We start from the raw sequence: 17,764 nt of genomic DNA, 5'->3' as shown, positions 1-17,764 counted from the left end.
TGATATTTAAGAATAAAAAGTGAAAAAAAATTACTTTATTATTTTTATTTCAATTTTAATGCAAAATATAAACACAAGAGAAATCTATGGTTTAGTAATAACCTTAGAGCACTAGTACGAATTAAAAAAAAGATCTAAGATACATAAATCTACCAAACAAATGGAAAAATGCATACAAAACAATAACAAAATTAGTATCAAAAGAAGCCATATTAGCTTAGAAGATGATGAAAGAAACCTGATAATAAAATCAAATCCAAAACTTATTTATAAATATGTAAACAGTCAGAGGAATACTAAGCAATCAATAAAGGCTATTTTGAATACTAATGGTGCTGTAACAAATAACCAGAGCAAGATTGCAAATATTCTAAACAACCAGTTTCGCAGTGGTTTTGTTAACAAAAGCAGCATTATACCAGAAATAGTAGATAAACTATTAAGTCACACACTTAATCTAAATAACAATTTCATTGACTACATAGATATTTTGAATCATCTTGAAAAACTAATACAGACAAAGTATCTGGTGTGGATAATTTACATCCTATTTTATTAAAGCATTGTGTATAATCAGTGGCATTGCCACTTATGTTAATCTACAAATCATCTTACAACACAAGTAACCTGCCTCTACAGTGGTACGCAACAAATGTGACACCATTTTCCGAAAAAGGATGTAAGCTAAACACATCGAATTAATGACCTGTATAAATCACATCAATAGGATGTAAAGTATTTTATTATTATAAGAAATAAAATGTGAAAACTTTTTGACAACCATAATATAATCACAAAATAACAACATGGTTTCATAAAACAGAAATCATGTACCACAAATCATTTAGAGACCAATGATTGTAGCACACACAAATCAACAAAAAACAGCGGTAGTGGTGTAGTGGTAAAGCGCTCGCTTCATAAGCGAGAGGTTCCGAGTTCGATCCCCACCATGTCCCTAGTAGTACCGCACTCAACTTGTTTCTCCGCGCAGCGGCCTTGTTCCTCAAGGTTCGTGTTTCGGAGTTATAGAGTTGAGAGAGGGTTATAACCACTATTAAGTAGCCTCCTCATCTGTAGTGGCCTTCTCGGCCTTGAGGAGGTGAATAACAAAAAAAACTAAAAAAAAACATACTTGTAGATGTTATAATGTTAGGTTTTGCAAAAGTATTTGATACCATGTCACACGAGTGACTTATATTAAAAATTGGATTGAGGCATTTCTGAATAATTGAACCCAAAGAGTTGTTCGGGGTGAAGCAGTGTCAATATGGAGAAAAGTATTAGGTGGAGTTCCACAGGAATCCATTCTGGGGCCAATTCGTTTATAGATACTTGGTTTAACAACATTGTCAAAAAGTAGGCAGAGAGTAGATCTTATTTTTTTGTTTTTTTATTTAGGTGCCCCAAGAAGATCTAGCGGTCTTGTCACAGAGCACCACAGAAATGCATTTAACCAGGAAGTTCACCGCTCCTTCCTTACCATGATGCAAAAATATGTCCAAAGCTTGGTTCAAACCTGGATCTTATTCAAATATTTAAGGTTTTAAAACAGATTTTTAAAACAGTAGAACTTTTAAACAAACCATCATTCTCAAAATTATACAGAGGTCACAATAAAAAATACAGCAGAGAATAAAGTTAAAAAAAAAAACAACAACTTTATACCAAGACATGTATTCTTTTAAAGTAGAACAACAAATTTACAGAACACATTGCCATTGGAAGTTGTCAATTCAAGAAATGTAAACAGTTTCAAGATCGAGTTAGACAAACATTTACCATTAAAAACTTACAACTATCTTTTTTTTAATTTTTCATTATTGTTTTAGTAAATTATTGTATATTTCTAAATTGTCAAAAGCTGCCAAAGTGAGTTGAATGAAGTTTCATTTTGAATTTATCAGTTCTAAATTACCTGAATTCGTGTATAGTGCAAAGATATTTAAGTTCGAAATATAATTTCTATTTCAGTTTCTATTCAGTTCTTATGGCATTGATTTAGTTTCTAATCCTAATTTTACTCATAAAATTATTCCTATTTCAGTTTTAAATCAGTTCCTTTAAAATTAATTTTAGTTCAATTCTTATAATTTCAACAATTCTACTTCTTATTTCAGTTCCTAATTCAGTTAATATTTCACTTCTATCAAGTTTTTTTGAAAATTTTAAACAGGATATTAACTTAATAAATGATACTTGTTAAGTTATAAAAGTTATATAGGTTTATCAAAGTTTCAAGACAACAATATTAAAGCAATATTAAAGCAACAATATTAAAGCAACAATGTTAAATTTCTTAATATAATACAATATAAATAAGCAATAATTGTACAACGGCCATTTAATAATTCAATTGAATTGAGATTAGACTTTTTTTTGAAACTGTAAGAAAATATATGCTTAAATTTCAATCACATATTCTTGTTTAGTTTTATAAAAACTCTCATCTTTAATGATGTTTTCATTTGATTACAATGCCCAACAGTTAAAGTTCCACAAAATGAAAAAATCCTTTCCACAACCCAATGCTGGGTCAGGCAACAATTTTTCAGCCAACATCGTAATCTTGCTATACTTTCCTTTGTTTTGTTTCCAAAAGAGCAAGCCGTTACCTGGCAGGGCGTCATTACACTTTATGTCTGCCAAATATTTTGACAATTGACCTAAATTAGTGATATTGTCTTAATAATTCCTTTATTTAAAAAGATTTTATTTAACAAGAAAGTGCTTCATAGCAGCAGATTCACTTTCAGACCCATTTGACTTGGCAGCTGCTTGTAATTCGGGCTCATCTCCACAAACACTTTTTATTTAAATCTTTGCTACATAGAGTAAAGTGCCAATTTCTAGCGTAACAATTTAAGACAGCAACAGTTAAATCTAACAAGCATGCAGCAGAAGGAAGTGGATTAAACATAGCAGAGTCAGGCTGCAGAACTGATTTAAACCTTTGACGTAAATCTCCAAGAAGATTCGCTGTCAAAGTCTTGTTTGTAGGATGTTCTTGCAGGTGGCATTTGAAGTTGATTATAGATAATAGAACCTGTGAAAGGGATTTGGTATTGGTTTGAAGCAAGCACCGGCGTTACCGCAATGTGATTATGCGATAAATTTCGATAACGATTTTTAGAAAAGGAATTGCGGGGGATTATTCACGATTGCGGTATTTAACTAGATAATTGTGAAGCGATTTTTTTTTATTACGATTAGCTGCTAACTAATCAAAATGCGACTTTTTTCGATTTATGAGCACAAAAATTGCAGCAATTACGATTAAATGGCGTTTTTATCGTTATTCTTGCAACACATCGCAATTTTATCGAAAAATCGCTATTTGTCGCTATTTGTCGATATTCAATTGATTGAAGATTTTTTATGAAGTGTTGAAAGATTAGGTTCACCATTTTGAATTTTTATAATTAGTTAGAGATAAACTTAACAAATATATTTTGACTAAGTTTCTTAGTGTATCCTTTTATATCCTTTAAAACTAATACAAATTTAACAATTGCGTATTGGTTTTACCAAATTCAGTTTAATTATAGCAAATAGGAATAACTCTTCCCATTAATTATCAATTATCTACAATACAGCAGACTAATTGCTATTATAAAAACTATTTGCCATAAATCTGACAAATCGCAAAAAACTGCAAATATAGTGGAAATTTTTTTTAAAAAATCGCTGATGCGATAAATTGCCAAGCAATTTTTATATAGCAAATCGCCAGGGGATATATTGCGTGTCGATTTTTATCTAAAAATTGTGTGCAATTCAATGCGATTTTTTATTGCTTTTTTCGCATAATCAAAAAAAATCGCTATTGTACTAACTGCCATAACTGATAATTGAAATCGTTTTTCCCATGTCCCTTTTACCATACTTTTGTGATATGATTTAAAAGGCAGGAATATAGCCTTTACAATGATATTTCAATGATAATGACTAAAGAATTTTTTTCAATTTAGTGATAATTACATTTTCTTAGTTTAAATAAGCAATTTAAAAAAGCAATTAAACAGCAATTTTGTGAATTTTAAAATCCCAAAAATAGTTTGTATGCACTAATAACATAAATAATAATGTATACCTATTTCTGTTAGAACTTCATTTATTGTTGAGTTTATCTACAGTCAGTTGATCATCTGATATGTATTGTTCCATTTTGTGGTGCAGTCAGTGATCACAGATTTCCCACACTTTTTAATGAGTTTCTCAATTGCCACGCTTGATTTTTAACTGAGATAGTTGCACTACAATGTTTGTAAATTGGTTTTATAAGCAGCTGAAGTGTGTTAGCCATACAGGGCATTCAACGATATGGAATATTTTCTGGCAGGGATAAATCAGTTAAGCCAAAATGAGAATGGGTGTCTTCCTTTTCAGGTTCAGACTCTTCAGATTCAGACTCGTAAGATTTTATGGCTGCATGCTCTTCCTGTAATAGTCCGATGGCTTTAACCATATTAGACCGATTGTCTGAAACAATCATCATAACTTGATCTTCTCTAAATACCCCAATGGTCGAGACATTTTTTTAAACATTCTGCAAGCATCTCATCCATGTGTAGATGTTGGAGTGCCATCAAATTTAGGAAAACATGTTGTGTTTGATCAATGGTGGTGTCATAGAAACATGCAGATATTCCAAGGAACGATGCTGTAAGACCCTTCTTTGTCCAACCATCGAGACAAATTGTTACTTTGCATGCACAAATCAACAAGTTTTTCAGTCGTGCAGATTAAAGATGAAAACATTTGTTTATCTGCTTGTTAACCCTGCTATATAAAAATTGAAGTTAAAATTATAGCATTTAGTGTTGTAATTACTATAGTTATGGGTACATATGTGAAATTAAGTTAAAATAAATATGAAATTTTTGTTAAATTACTGTTAATGTAAGTTTGCTGAAATTTTGGTATTTGTCCATAAGTTCCGGTAATTTTATGTAAATCATGGTTAACCTAAAATAATCTAAAATAATGGTGAAATAATAACTTCATGGTTATTTTTGGTTATTAATATTGGTTATTGGTAATAATGGTTATATAATTTTGGTTACTAATATTGGCTACATTTAATTGTAAGTTGTTTTGCGTTATATATTTTATTTTTTGTTTCTAGGGTTATTTTGTCCTTTTGACGCAATGATAATAGTACATTTATTTTAGGCAATCCACTGCACTATATAAAATGTAAATTAGGCTAACCCTAAAATAATTTACAAATTCAGTTGTTAATTACCTGGCAATTTAAATTTTGTGTCAAACGTTTTTATCATCTTTCGAAATGACTGCTGATCTAACAATGCCAGTGGTATTGACAGTCATTTCAATCACACTATTCTGAGGCAGTCCATGTTCACTTGATTCCATTGGCCACTTGGTTATTCAGCGTTCAAAGTACTCTCCTATTGTCTGGATCTTTGTTTTTTCACTATTTCGAGAAAGTGGCAGAATCATTAACATCAATTTTACGGTTTAAAAATTGTTTATTTGCATCTTGTTTTTTCTTTTCTTCAATGTAAATTTTTGTGTCTCTTTATGTATTCTCTGAATATGCGTTACCAAGTTACTGGAATTTTTTCTGGCAAGAGTTGTGTCACACGTGCCCTCATTATTCTTGTCCTGAACTAAGCATGTGGATGTGTCAGTTTTTTCATCGTAAATAAAAAAATTCCATACATAACTTTAACATTTCCTACCAGTCAACAAACTTGATAAGCTTATTTTTTAATTTATTGATTTTCAACTCTTTAGTATCTTTAAAAATTTTTTTGTAACAAAAGATTAAATGTATCATTGACATAAGAGTTTGACTCTTTCATCAACAATACATTTAATATTTTGTTATAAAAGAAATTGAAAGCATGGTTAACAAGCCAAAGAGCACATGACCAGATTGGTAGCCAAACATGTGCAACAGCAATGGAAGTGCAAATAAATTGTCAAAAAAATTTTTTTTGTTAAATTTTACTTTTGAATTCCATAATTTTCATTCAGTAATAATAAACAATTTTACTTCTATTTTCGTTTCTGATATTAATATTCAATTCCATTTCAGTTTTTGTTCTTCAAATAATATAGTTTCAAATATTTTCAGTTTTCATTCACATTAACGAAATCAATTATTTTTACCTCTAATTTTACTTAATGTTAACTTAAGTATCTCTGGTATAATATTGATTTATTTTGTATGTATCAGAGTTCAGATTGTTGTTAGAATATTGCCTTTATTCATAGGCATTATGCCAATGACGTAGATATAATTAAGTCATCAAGTTTTAAGTTAAAAGGCAATAAAATTATCCTGATCTTGGGTGAAGATTTTCATTTCATTGATGATGGTCTGGGACACCAGGGTTCAGCTGCAAGCTTTTCTATTTCTACAGGCCTAATTGATTTGAAATCTCTGAGAAGCTATGCCTCTATACTTTACATACCTGCTAATTGTAATATCCTTAGCAGAATGTTACAGTCTCTGAAAGAAGCTTACAATGCAAACTTGTGTGAAGCTAGACATGGTGAAAACTTAAGAACTCTAGGTAAGTTTCATTATTCAATAATTGCTCCTGTGATTTTTTTCGACAGTTTAAAAAGATGTAATGCCTCCTGTTTTGCTTATTATGTTAGGAGCAGTGTTAAAACTGCTAAACTATTGTTAAAAGGATGTTTTATTTTATCTAATAGTGTAGATGAAATTATAAAAAATGTGTGCTGCTAAAAGCTATGAGTATTGTAATACAGCAAAAGCCTTATGCTTATTAAGTAAGCAATTTGTAGATATAGCAAATCTACTTGGGTGATAGATTGCCAATTAAAAACAAAAAAAATGTTCTGAATTAAATTTCTGAATTGTTTGCATAACTGTGTGATCAAGGAATTAAGACAGTTGCATTCAGTTAGGAATTAGGAGCAGATAGTGTTTTTTTTTATTTAGCCAATATATGCATCCTCATTTACTTAACACTTTATTACACTAGCCAAGTAGAGATGACTGTTGTTGGGTTCCTAACAGGGATGCGGAGTCCCAAAAGGACTCCGGCTTTATATCTCTACTTTTTCCAAGTCTGTAGTGTCCAGAAGCTCTAAACATGTTTGTTGACTTATTATCTGCTATAATAAAAAAAATTCATGAGATTTAATGACTTAAAACTTATTGTTTTTAAACCCGGAGTCCTGGTGTCCCGGAGTCCTTGCCGCCATTATACCTAAGGACTCCGGGCTTAAAAAACGATTGTTCCAATAACCTAAAAGTCATAATTTTTTTCCTATTAGTAGTACATAAACTTATTTATATTTTCAGAGCTCCTGAATACCAAAAACTAGAATAAAGTAATCTTTTTGTGACTTTCAAATCCGGAGTCCTTTTTGAGACTCTGCATCCCTGGTTCCTAAGCTTCGCATCCTAATTATTAAAATTGAGTAAAGAAATCAGTATCTTTAACAACAGAATGCATATATCACATTATAAGAAATTTAGGAATTAATCAGATGTAAGTGACCTCTGGCTTCTTATAGACTGTTTTTTTTATTTAAAACTTGCATTTATTTAATTTTTTAGACTATTAAATATTATACATGTATAATGAATTTTTCAACTTAACTATCAATAATGGATTTTATTTATAATGGTAATTATAAATAAAATCTCAATTTAGCACCAAAACACTCTTTAATATTTCTATTTTAATAGAAGCAAAAAAAAAAAAAAAAATTAATGCTGCCAGGGCCCCGTTATGGCTTTATTAGAATTTCCAAAATAGACTATAGATAAAGTACAATCCCCATATTGATAATTGTTTTTATAGAAAAAAATATTGCTTTTTAATTCTTCATCTTCAAAACTATACTGGTGCTATGTTTCAGCCTGATCACATGTGTAGTCGAACAGTAACTCATATAACAAAAACTATAATAAAAACAAGATGGCTGCCAACAAAAAAAATTGCCAAAAATATTTGATTCTGAGTAACAATATCTAAATATCTGGACTTACCAAACTGTTGTATTCTGTGGACAAAGATTTTGTTCAACTTGTTTGGGATTTGGACTAAATGTTGCGTCAGTCATAATGAAGGTGGTGTTGGACAAAGTGCTATCGCAAGTCAAGACAATCTGGAAAGGAATGCCATCATACATTGATGATATTTTTGTTAATGAAAGCATAATACCTGTTTGTCGTGTACTTGATCATTTGGAATTGTATGGGCTACTTTGTAAGCCTGTGGTTCGCATATCCGAGGGAGCAAGAGTTCTTGGTTTACAGGTCTGAATGGAAAATAAAAAGTTGTGTTGGAGAAGAGAAAATGATTTTGGTGAAATTCCAAATTCACTAACAAGACGTAACATCTTTTCTTTGTGTGGAAAAATGACAGGGAATCTTCCAGTTTGTGGTTGGTTGCGTGTAGCCTCGTCGTATGTTAAAAAAACAGTAAATGCCCTGACAAAAATGTGGGACAAAAAAAAAAAATGCTAAATGGTATTGTTAAAAGAATACGGAATGACGATCCTGCTAAGGGAGTTCGGAGTGTTTATAGTAACATGGCAACAATTTGGGTAAATGCTAGTTCAATAGCACTAGGCGGGGTTGTTGAGGTTGATGATAATGTAATCGAAAGCGCTTGTTGGTTTAGAAAAGATGACACAACACATATAAACATGTCCGAACTCAATGCAGTGATTAAAGGACTAAATATGGGCCTTAACTGGAAAATCGAAATTTTGCATATCTGCACTGATTTGAAAGCGGTATTCCATTGTGTTATCGACGCACTTACTGGAAAATCTAGATTGAAGACAAAAGCTTCAAACAAAATGCTGATAAGAAGAAGACTCCAGAATATTGCAAATATAGTGGAAGAATACCAACTCAAAGTAGATATTAATCTTGTTGCTTTGGAGTTTAACTTGACTAATGCTCTTACTAGAGTGCCTAATAGTTGGTTAAAAATGGTTGATAAACCCTCTGAAATGGCAGCAAGTGGCATTATTAAAACATTGCTATCTTCCAAAGAAATCGAGCACGTTCATAGATCGTGCTCGATTTCTTTATTTCTAGATTCATTATGGCGTGAAGAAAACATTGTACTTCGTACATAAAAAATCAACCCATCAGTAAGCAATGAAGAAGTAAAACAAGTGGTTGAGAAATGCATAGCCTGTCAATCAATTGATCCAAGTCCAATAAAATATCCGAAAGGGGAAATAAAAGTAAAAAGAATGTGGCAACGACTTGGCATGGGCAGGGGCGTGGTGGCTCTAAAAAGCCCATGCGGGATTTTTGTTAAAAGGCCTATATATGCGGGATTATACCATATATGCTTGATGTAAAGGCCCATACGAAAAAAAAATATACATATATATACATATATATATATATATATATATATATATATATATATATATATATATATATATATATATATATATATATATATATATATATATATATATATATATAAGAACTGACCTTATTCTAATAAATCATTAATACAAACTAACAAGTTGAGATAATACTATTTGTAATTAATAGTATTGTTTGTAATACTTCAAAATAAAAAATGGCTACAACACGATGTAGCGACCACGTTTTTGTGTTGATTTTCTTAAAACACAACTTTACCGCAAGCAAATACGATTAGTATTTTATTGTTTGAAGAACATAGCCCAACACAAAATTAAAAATCAAAGATTTTAATTTTTCTATTATTATATAATGATATATATTTTATTGTATAATAATATAAATTTTTTTAAATTATACATAATTTTATTCTAAATTAAATATTGAAAATCTTGAAAAATAAGAAATTCTTTTTATAGATAGTTTATGCTTTTGTTTAGTTCGGTGTTTTAACCTTTCTTAACATTTTCGCATAAACTCACAACAGCAAAAATGCCGCTCTTAAAATGGTGCCGTTATTGACATAATTTAAACATAAAAGTTTTTATAACGTAGTTTTATTTAGCAGTTACTTAATTGAAAAGTATTTCATATCTTTAAAAAAATGCTATTTTATTGTTTTTTCATTTCAAAAAAAAAAAAATAATAAATAAATAGGGAAAATAAAAAAATTTAAAGCCATAGAATCTTTATAATTCATTTTAAACTTACCTATAAATAATAGTAATAAAAATGTGTCGTAAATATATAAAGTGTATGGTTGTAATATCAAATTTTATTTTAAAATATTTGCGGTACTCCCACACCTCAATTAAAATAAGTTCGTTAAATAATATGGTTTTACGCTATTTTTAAAAGGTTATTTATGTTATACATATTTTTAAACTCGTAGGAGTTACATATTAAAAACTTGTGCAAGTTATTTTAATTGATAGCGGGGAGTAATTTTATGGTTATCTTAATTGTTATTGACATGTATAAATACTCATGAAAATTGACTCAGTGAGTAAAATGATATGAGTAACAGATTTACTAATAAGATATTTTTTTTATTATAATATTTCAACAAAGATTCGAACAAAGCACTTAAAAGGTACTTTTTTTTTTTTTGTTCATTTATAATTGTTAATGTATTCTAAATTTTGTTCAATTTTAATTACGTGTGTATTAGTGTGTGATTTATCATTTTGAAATTTTTTTTTCCAGAAAAATATGAAAAAACAGAAATCCGGATGGGAAAAGAAGAAAGAAAAAATTCAAGCTGAGTTAAAGATATTGCAATCGGGTCAAAAAACTCTCCCTGGATTCTTTGCATCATCATCAACTACTCCTATACCATCTGATTCCAATGATACCTTTGAAGCAATTACAGACGAGGTTTCTAGTCACATTAATTCAGTTGACTTTTCAATTTCGAAAACGTCAGACCATATTAGTATTCAATCCCTCCAAACATTGGATAACATAGATGATTCAATTAAACTTTGGCAAAGGCCAGCAACGGGACAAGAGGTAAGTTTTATAACTTGTACCCATCCAATTCAACCAAGCTCTGTAAAGAATACAGTATCCAGAGGTTATAAACGCAATATTGATAACGAACAAGATGAAACTGTACGTACATGGCTCAGCTTTAACCAGAAGAGAGAGAAATATTTTTGCAGTGTATGTATATGTTTTAATGGTGATGCTAACAACATTTTCGTGACTGGATGTCCGTTAGACCCAACCGGAAGATCACACCATCTACACAACATTAATAGACATGAGCTATCAGTTGCCCACTCTGCAGCATTAGACGCATTCTTTATCTCTAAAGCAGGAAAATCCACTCGTCACCTTCTAGACCAAGGGATTAAAACAGTTGTAGACCAAAACCGTTTTGTTCTTAAAAGCATAATAAAAGCATTTCGCACTCTTGTTATGCAAGGCCTACCATGGCGTGGGCACCGAAACGAAAATGCTACCGCCATTTTGGAACCTTATTTGCGGCATGGAAACATTCAAGCCTTGTTAAAACTTCTTATAACAGTGGATCCAATGCTTAATGAACACTTGAGGCAGCTTTCAGCCAACGAAAAGACATCGCAAAAATGTAAGTTTGGTAAAAAATTTGGTGCAGTTGGCAGAGGATCAAAAATTACCTGGCTTAGTAACGACACCTTTGATGCACTACTGAAAGTTTTCAATACTCAAATACAAAAGCGAATTATTAGCCTAATAAATAAAAATGGTGTTTTTAGTATACAAGCTGATTCAACAACAGATATAGCTCTGTGCAACCAGATGTGTCTTGTAATTCGTACCATTCAGAAGCAACACCAAGTGGAAATCGCTGAATACGTTTCTTACATTCCATTACACAATGTCATTGAAGAGAGGTTGATTGATATGTGTGAAATAACTCGTGGAAGAGCAACAAATTTATTTACAGACATATCTAATATGTTGGACAAAACAAACCTTGACTGGAAAGCGAATTGCATTGCGCACTGTTTCGACGGTGCATCAGTGATGACAAAGCTTGCGGACCATTTTCGTGAAGCTACTCAAAATGTGAATCAACACATTTGGTGTCATTCTCATCGTCTTAGTCTTGCTGTTGTTGACCATTGTAGCCTCATTGATCATCCTTCAATTCAGCAGCTGTTCTCTATGCTTCAAAACCTATTTAACTTTGTAAACGCAGGTTACAAGAGATGTGCAGTATTTGTGAATACAGTCAACGGAAGCAAGCATAATCAAGGTGGAAGTAGAAAGCTGGCTAAGTTCCTTACGCATAAGTGGCAAGGAAGATGCAAGGCTGTAACTAGTTTAATAGGTAGATTTAACAGTGAGGATGCCGAGAAGCAAGTTAACGATGGATTAGTTGTTCAATTAATCTCTACTTTGGATTTAATTGCCGCTGACTCTGATTTCGATGTGGAAACGCGAGGAACTGCCTTTACGTTTCTTCAACAAGTTCTACGAAAAGAGAGTATAATTTTAGCTATATTATATTCCCAGATGATGTCTCACGTGGATGAGTTAATGGCAATAATGCAGTTTCGAGATAGCGATTATTCCAGCGTGAATCAATTAATCTCTGCAACCCTGTTGAAATTGGAAGAAACTGGAAAAAAATTTGACCACTTCTGGAGATATGCTGATTCATATTGCAAGGTAATAATATCAATATTAAATTACTTTGAATTATCTTGTTTGATTGCTTCATAATTATTTAACCTTGTTAAAAGAATATTTTGATACATATACATTCTAATGTTAAAATATTTGCATGTTAACTATTATATTTATAGGTACTTCAAAGAAATATATATGGTATCATGAAATTAGATCCTGAAAACTCAGAGTTGAAAAATGATTTAGAACGTTTAAGTATAGCATACGGGAACGGTGGTGGCAGTGTCCGTATGAAACAGCTATATGCGTTTCCGAGATCAACATTTCAAGAAATACGTTCTTTAATATTCGGTAATATATTGACAGAGATGCGTGCTAGATTTAGTGATAAAGGATGCGAAGATTTGAATACTTTGTGTTCAATTGTATGTCCAAATATGCTGATTTGTAAGACTGACAAAGAAATTGATGCGTACAATTTCAATACATATATTGCAAAATTCCCCTCATTGAACAACATTGATTGTGTTAGTCTTGGACAAGAACTCAAAATACTTCGACTCTATTTGAAAGCTCTTGGCTCACGTCGAATCGGGATACTAAATGACGACAATGAAATGGAAGATAGCGAAGCAGAAAATTCAGATAACGAAGAACGCGTATTGGCAGAAAACGACTACAAAACAGGAGCTCATAAAGAAAAGAATCATCTTGTGCACCAATGTCTTGTATGCACTTACAAGTGAGTTTATCATATTTTATTATGTGTTCAGTTATTTATTATATTTTAAAATTAATTATGGTTATTTTTCCATACTTTAGATATATTCTGCAACGGAGAGCATTAGGCGGATCTTTGGCAATGAAAAATACGTTTCATATATATCACCATATTTTGACAATAAGTGTTGATATTGATGAGTGCGAGAGAGTATTTTCCGCTCTTAAACATGTAAAAAACAAGTTAAGAAACAAATTGACCCAGGAACATACGCGAGATACGTTACTATGTTACTACAATGCGGATATTTTAGAGGAAATCCCTTTAGATGAAATTGTTAATATATTTGCAGCAGGAAGCCATGAACGACGCCGCCTTCTACTCGGATAGTTTTTTTTAATATATATTGTATATTTAAATATGTATTCCTTTTTTTAATCTGTCTGAGGACAGGATATTACGGAGTGAATTCTTTATTTAACATACAATAATATAAACTGTATAAAAATAAAAAACTTTATTTATCATAAAACAAGTTTATATCTGTTTCGAAACGTTACTAAAATGCAAAACATGAGTTCGATGCTTATTTATATAAAACTTAATTTAAAATTTAACAACAAAACATTTTTCTTAAATGAATTAAAACGCTATACAATTACTATATTGTAATTGTATTGCGATTTAATTTATTAAAGAAAAATGTTTTGGGGTTAAATTTTTAAATTAATTTAATTTAAGTTAATTTAATTATATAATAATAGCTATTATTATTGTTGGGTATGTGGACTTATTTAAATTTATTTCGTCAACATTACGATCGTTAAAAACCATTTATGGGTTCATAATTTTTCTTATGAAAAAAATATATCATAATACGTCTTAAAACATCTACTTTGTTTTCAGAGCAATATTATTATTATGCAAAATACTAATATAATTGCGCTCAAAACTGAAGACTTTATATCAAGTGATTAAACAGAAATAAACAGAAATATTGTAAATAATTGTGGAATTTCTATAAAATTTTGAAAAAATTAAAATTTGCCAAAAGGCCCAAATTTAGATGAAAAAGTGAAAAGCCCATGCGGGAATCCCGCATAGCCTCTAGGGCCACCACGCCTCTGGGCATGGGTATAACTCGTTATGAAGCGCAGCACTACCTTACTCTAATCGACTGTGGACCTACACGGTATGCAATATGGCAATATCTTAAAGATCAAACCAGTGCATGTGTTATTCAAGAATTGAATGTGATATTTCTTGAGCGAGGAGGTCCGGATTAAATATTGTCGGACAATGATACTGCATTTCGAAGTACATTGTTTTCACAGTTTGTAAATAAATGGAACGTTAAACTTCGATTCAGCTGCGCTTATGTACCTTCTGGAAATGGAATTGCAGAACAATGTCATAAAACTGTCAAAAGAATGACAAAGAGAGTTCTGTGCAGCATACTGGAGGCAGTTTATTGGTATAATGTTAGTCCAAAAGATAGTTGTAAGTCTTCTACTGCACCTGTGAATAAGTTGTATCATACAAAATTAGAGTAAAAGGAATTGGCAATAATAAGAACACACATGATTCTTATAAGAAGATAACTAATAAATTTAAACTTGGAGATAAAGTATGGCTTAAACCCCATTGGAATAATTACAAGGATAATCTTTGATCAAATGGTAGAAGTGGACAAAATATGTCAACATGTATGAGACCTAAGACAAGTAAGAGTTGACGACGAATCAAATAAAGTTCTTGGACAAGTAAGAGGTGACAAAAGTTAGAATGGATCCAGGCGATGATGAAGAACTCTACATTGTACTGCCCGAAGATAAAAAAACAAAACGCCATTGTTATATAGGAGCACACAGGAAAGAAAGGCCCCTGATCCTTTTAGTCCTTGAAACAAAGTGGTCATTATGACCAAGGGGAAGTGTAATGTATAAATATAGTTAATGATTGTTTTAAAGCTAATAATCAATTAGCGTTACTTGTAAATAATTGTATATGTAAATAGACGTATTTGTATATAATATAAAGGCAATTGTAAATATCAAGAGAATTAGTTTGCATATAAATTATGTTGAATTGCATTAAAATACATGAGGCATTTTACGCTTAACTTATAAAGTTCTTTTTGATGTGAAACAACAGAAGTATTCAATATTGAGTTAAGATAAATTTAAAGTAATGGTTTATATTTTTATAACAAGCTTTCAAGTTTGCTACACTTGCAGCCTATTTATAAGCTGGTTTAGTTTTACCTGCCAACTACGAGTATACTCATAGGATTTAAATATATAAACCATCAAATGCTTATTTGAATGAGCTGTGCATTTATGTCAGTAAATCTTTTTAAAATGAATTCTAAAATGGTAATAAAGCTGTGACATAATTTTGAATTATTTTCTTATGTTTACCCATGCATTTGATTGTATTCCTTTAACAATAATGTACAAACCTTTTGAAATATAGAAATCTGACTAGAAGAAATCTAAAAAGATCTATACGATTATAAAAGTTATATTTTGTCGTAATACAGTTAATAAAACAGCAGCAATATTTTTGATAATATTTTTATAAATATAATATATATATATATATATATATATATATATATATATATATATATATATATATATATATATAATATATATATATATATATATATATATATATATATATATATATATATATATATATATATATGTATATATATATATATATATATATATATATATATATATATATATATATATATATATATATATATATATATATATATATATATATATATAAATATATAAACATACATAAAAATTGTTTAAATGGTTTTTGTTGTTTCACTTGTTTGCACAGTTAAAGGTAAAGATTATCTTCAACTGTGCACTGTGAAGTTATCAAATAATAGTTATAATTTTAGGCTGTGTTTTTTATAAATATATGACTATCAAAAATTTAAATGTAAACCACAAACAGAAACAGATAACCTATGAAAAGCCATGTTGTTATTAATTTCTTTTTATATAAATCTTACAATTATAAACAATCAATGGCATCAGAAGCTAACTTATAGTTCAGCATTATCTAATTTGCTAAGATAATGCTGAAAAAGTTTTCTTTCAGGTTTTTATCTAGAATATTTTTTTTTAGTTAAAAAAACTTTTTAAAAAAATTCTTAATTTATACTCTTAATATACTGTAAAGTTTGAATAAAATAAAACCAAGCCTTTACTAATCCCATCCAAATATTTTTTGTTTATTTGTTTTTTAATCATCAGATCCAAATGTCATTTTAATTATATAATCTTAGTGGTTTTTGCTTAATCAATCCAAATACTTTATATTTAAAAAATACTTAAAAAAGGTGATTCTTTAAAATCATAAAAAATTTGTTTAATAAAGTTAGCAATTTTTATGATTTCAGAGTTGTAATTTTGAGAAAAACTACAACATCTGGTTAACTGTAACCTGTTTATTTGATTGTTGAAGTATGTAATCATGTATTCTATGCAAAGTAATTTCTAAAAAAGACTATTGTTTAGAGTCAAAGACTTCAAAAAGAATCTCTTTTTACCAAGATTCTTTAGTTATTATTTTTATTATTCTGGTTCACTCCCAACAAAGCTGCAAGCAACCACCATTAAGTTAGGAATTATTAGAAAAAAAGAATAGAGTTATAGAGCAAGGAAACGGTTGGCAGAAGACTTATAAAGTTGAAGGTTCTATGAATCAGGAAAACATAAAGATGGGAGAAAGTTCTGAAAGGTTGAAATGCGAGGGAAAAAAGTAGACAAATAAAAGTTTTTAGAGCATACAGGGACAAATACAGTAAAAGAATAAGACTTTGCTGAATGACGAGTCAAGGAAGAATGAATTTTAGTTGATAGAAAGAGATGCAACAATTATTTGTTTTCTAATTATAGATTCCATAGTTGTGCAGAACTCCTAAAATTTTTAAGTCTGAGCATGATACATACTGATAAGCATCTTCTGTTTTTAAATCAAAACTGTTTGACAGTAGTGCATATTAATGATAAATTCGGTTCGGATAAAATAACAATAAAATGCAACAATAAAAAAAAATATCTAGGAGGTTAAAAGGACAATAAAAAAAAATCTCTAGGAGGTTAAAAGGACAATAAAAAAAAATATCTAGGAGGTTAAAAGGACAATAAAAAAAAATATCTAGGAGGTTTTGTGTTTATCATGTAGAGTAATCTTGGTTGATTTTCAACAAAATTTTTTTTTTTTGAATCACAATTAAACTGATCTTTTTTTAAAAACTTTTGTTATTAAATTTTTTTGTTTTATATATTTTTAGAGAAAGCTAGTCTGTCTTCTCTAATACACCGTGGAACAACAAGAAAAATGGGCTCTCTAAGAAATAATAATCAACCTTTGCTCTCTGTTTTAAAAAATAATACTTATTTGAGGTAAGTTTCATTGCTGTTTTGATTAAATAAAAATAATACTTATTTGAGGTAAGTTTCATTGCTGTTTTAAATAAA

General features: G+C 29.9%; 2 protein-coding genes across 5 annotated transcripts in view; both read left to right on the top strand.

The window, feature by feature from the left end:
• LOC100203272 (nuclear pore complex protein DDB_G0274915) overlaps window positions 1-17,764 on the top strand; it is a 38,967-nt gene that overhangs the window by 2,377 nt on the left and 18,826 nt on the right. For 2 of the 3 annotated variants that reach the window (XM_065800003.1, XM_065800004.1), the window contains exon 2: window positions 17,578-17,689. In XM_065800003.1, coding sequence (XP_065656075.1) covers window positions 17,578-17,689 — 112 coding nt within the window. Of the gene's footprint in view, window positions 1-17,577; window positions 17,738-17,764 lie in introns of those variants that run through there. The other variant, XM_065800005.1, reaches the window with a different exon arrangement.
• LOC136081811 (uncharacterized) lies at window positions 10,316-13,785 on the top strand. Of its 2 annotated transcripts, XM_065800001.1 has the most exons (4): window positions 10,316-10,502; window positions 10,616-12,571; window positions 12,709-13,274; window positions 13,355-13,785. In XM_065800001.1, exons 2-4 carry the CDS (start codon window positions 10,622-10,624, stop codon window positions 13,641-13,643), a joined length of 2,805 nt encoding a protein of 934 aa, XP_065656073.1. In that variant the 5' UTR covers window positions 10,316-10,502; window positions 10,616-10,621; the 3' UTR covers window positions 13,644-13,785. The 2 variants fall into 2 exon arrangements, with proteins under 2 accessions (XP_065656073.1, XP_065656074.1); XM_065800002.1 differs by lacking the exon at window positions 10,316-10,502 and having other exon boundaries at window positions 10,503-12,571.

This window comes from Hydra vulgaris, chromosome 06 (genome assembly GCF_038396675.1).
Source record: "Hydra vulgaris chromosome 06, alternate assembly HydraT2T_AEP".
NCBI lineage: Eukaryota > Metazoa > Cnidaria > Hydrozoa > Anthoathecata > Hydridae > Hydra > Hydra vulgaris.
Note: the sequence above shows the minus strand (reverse complement) of the source record. Positions and strands in the feature narration are given on the sequence as shown.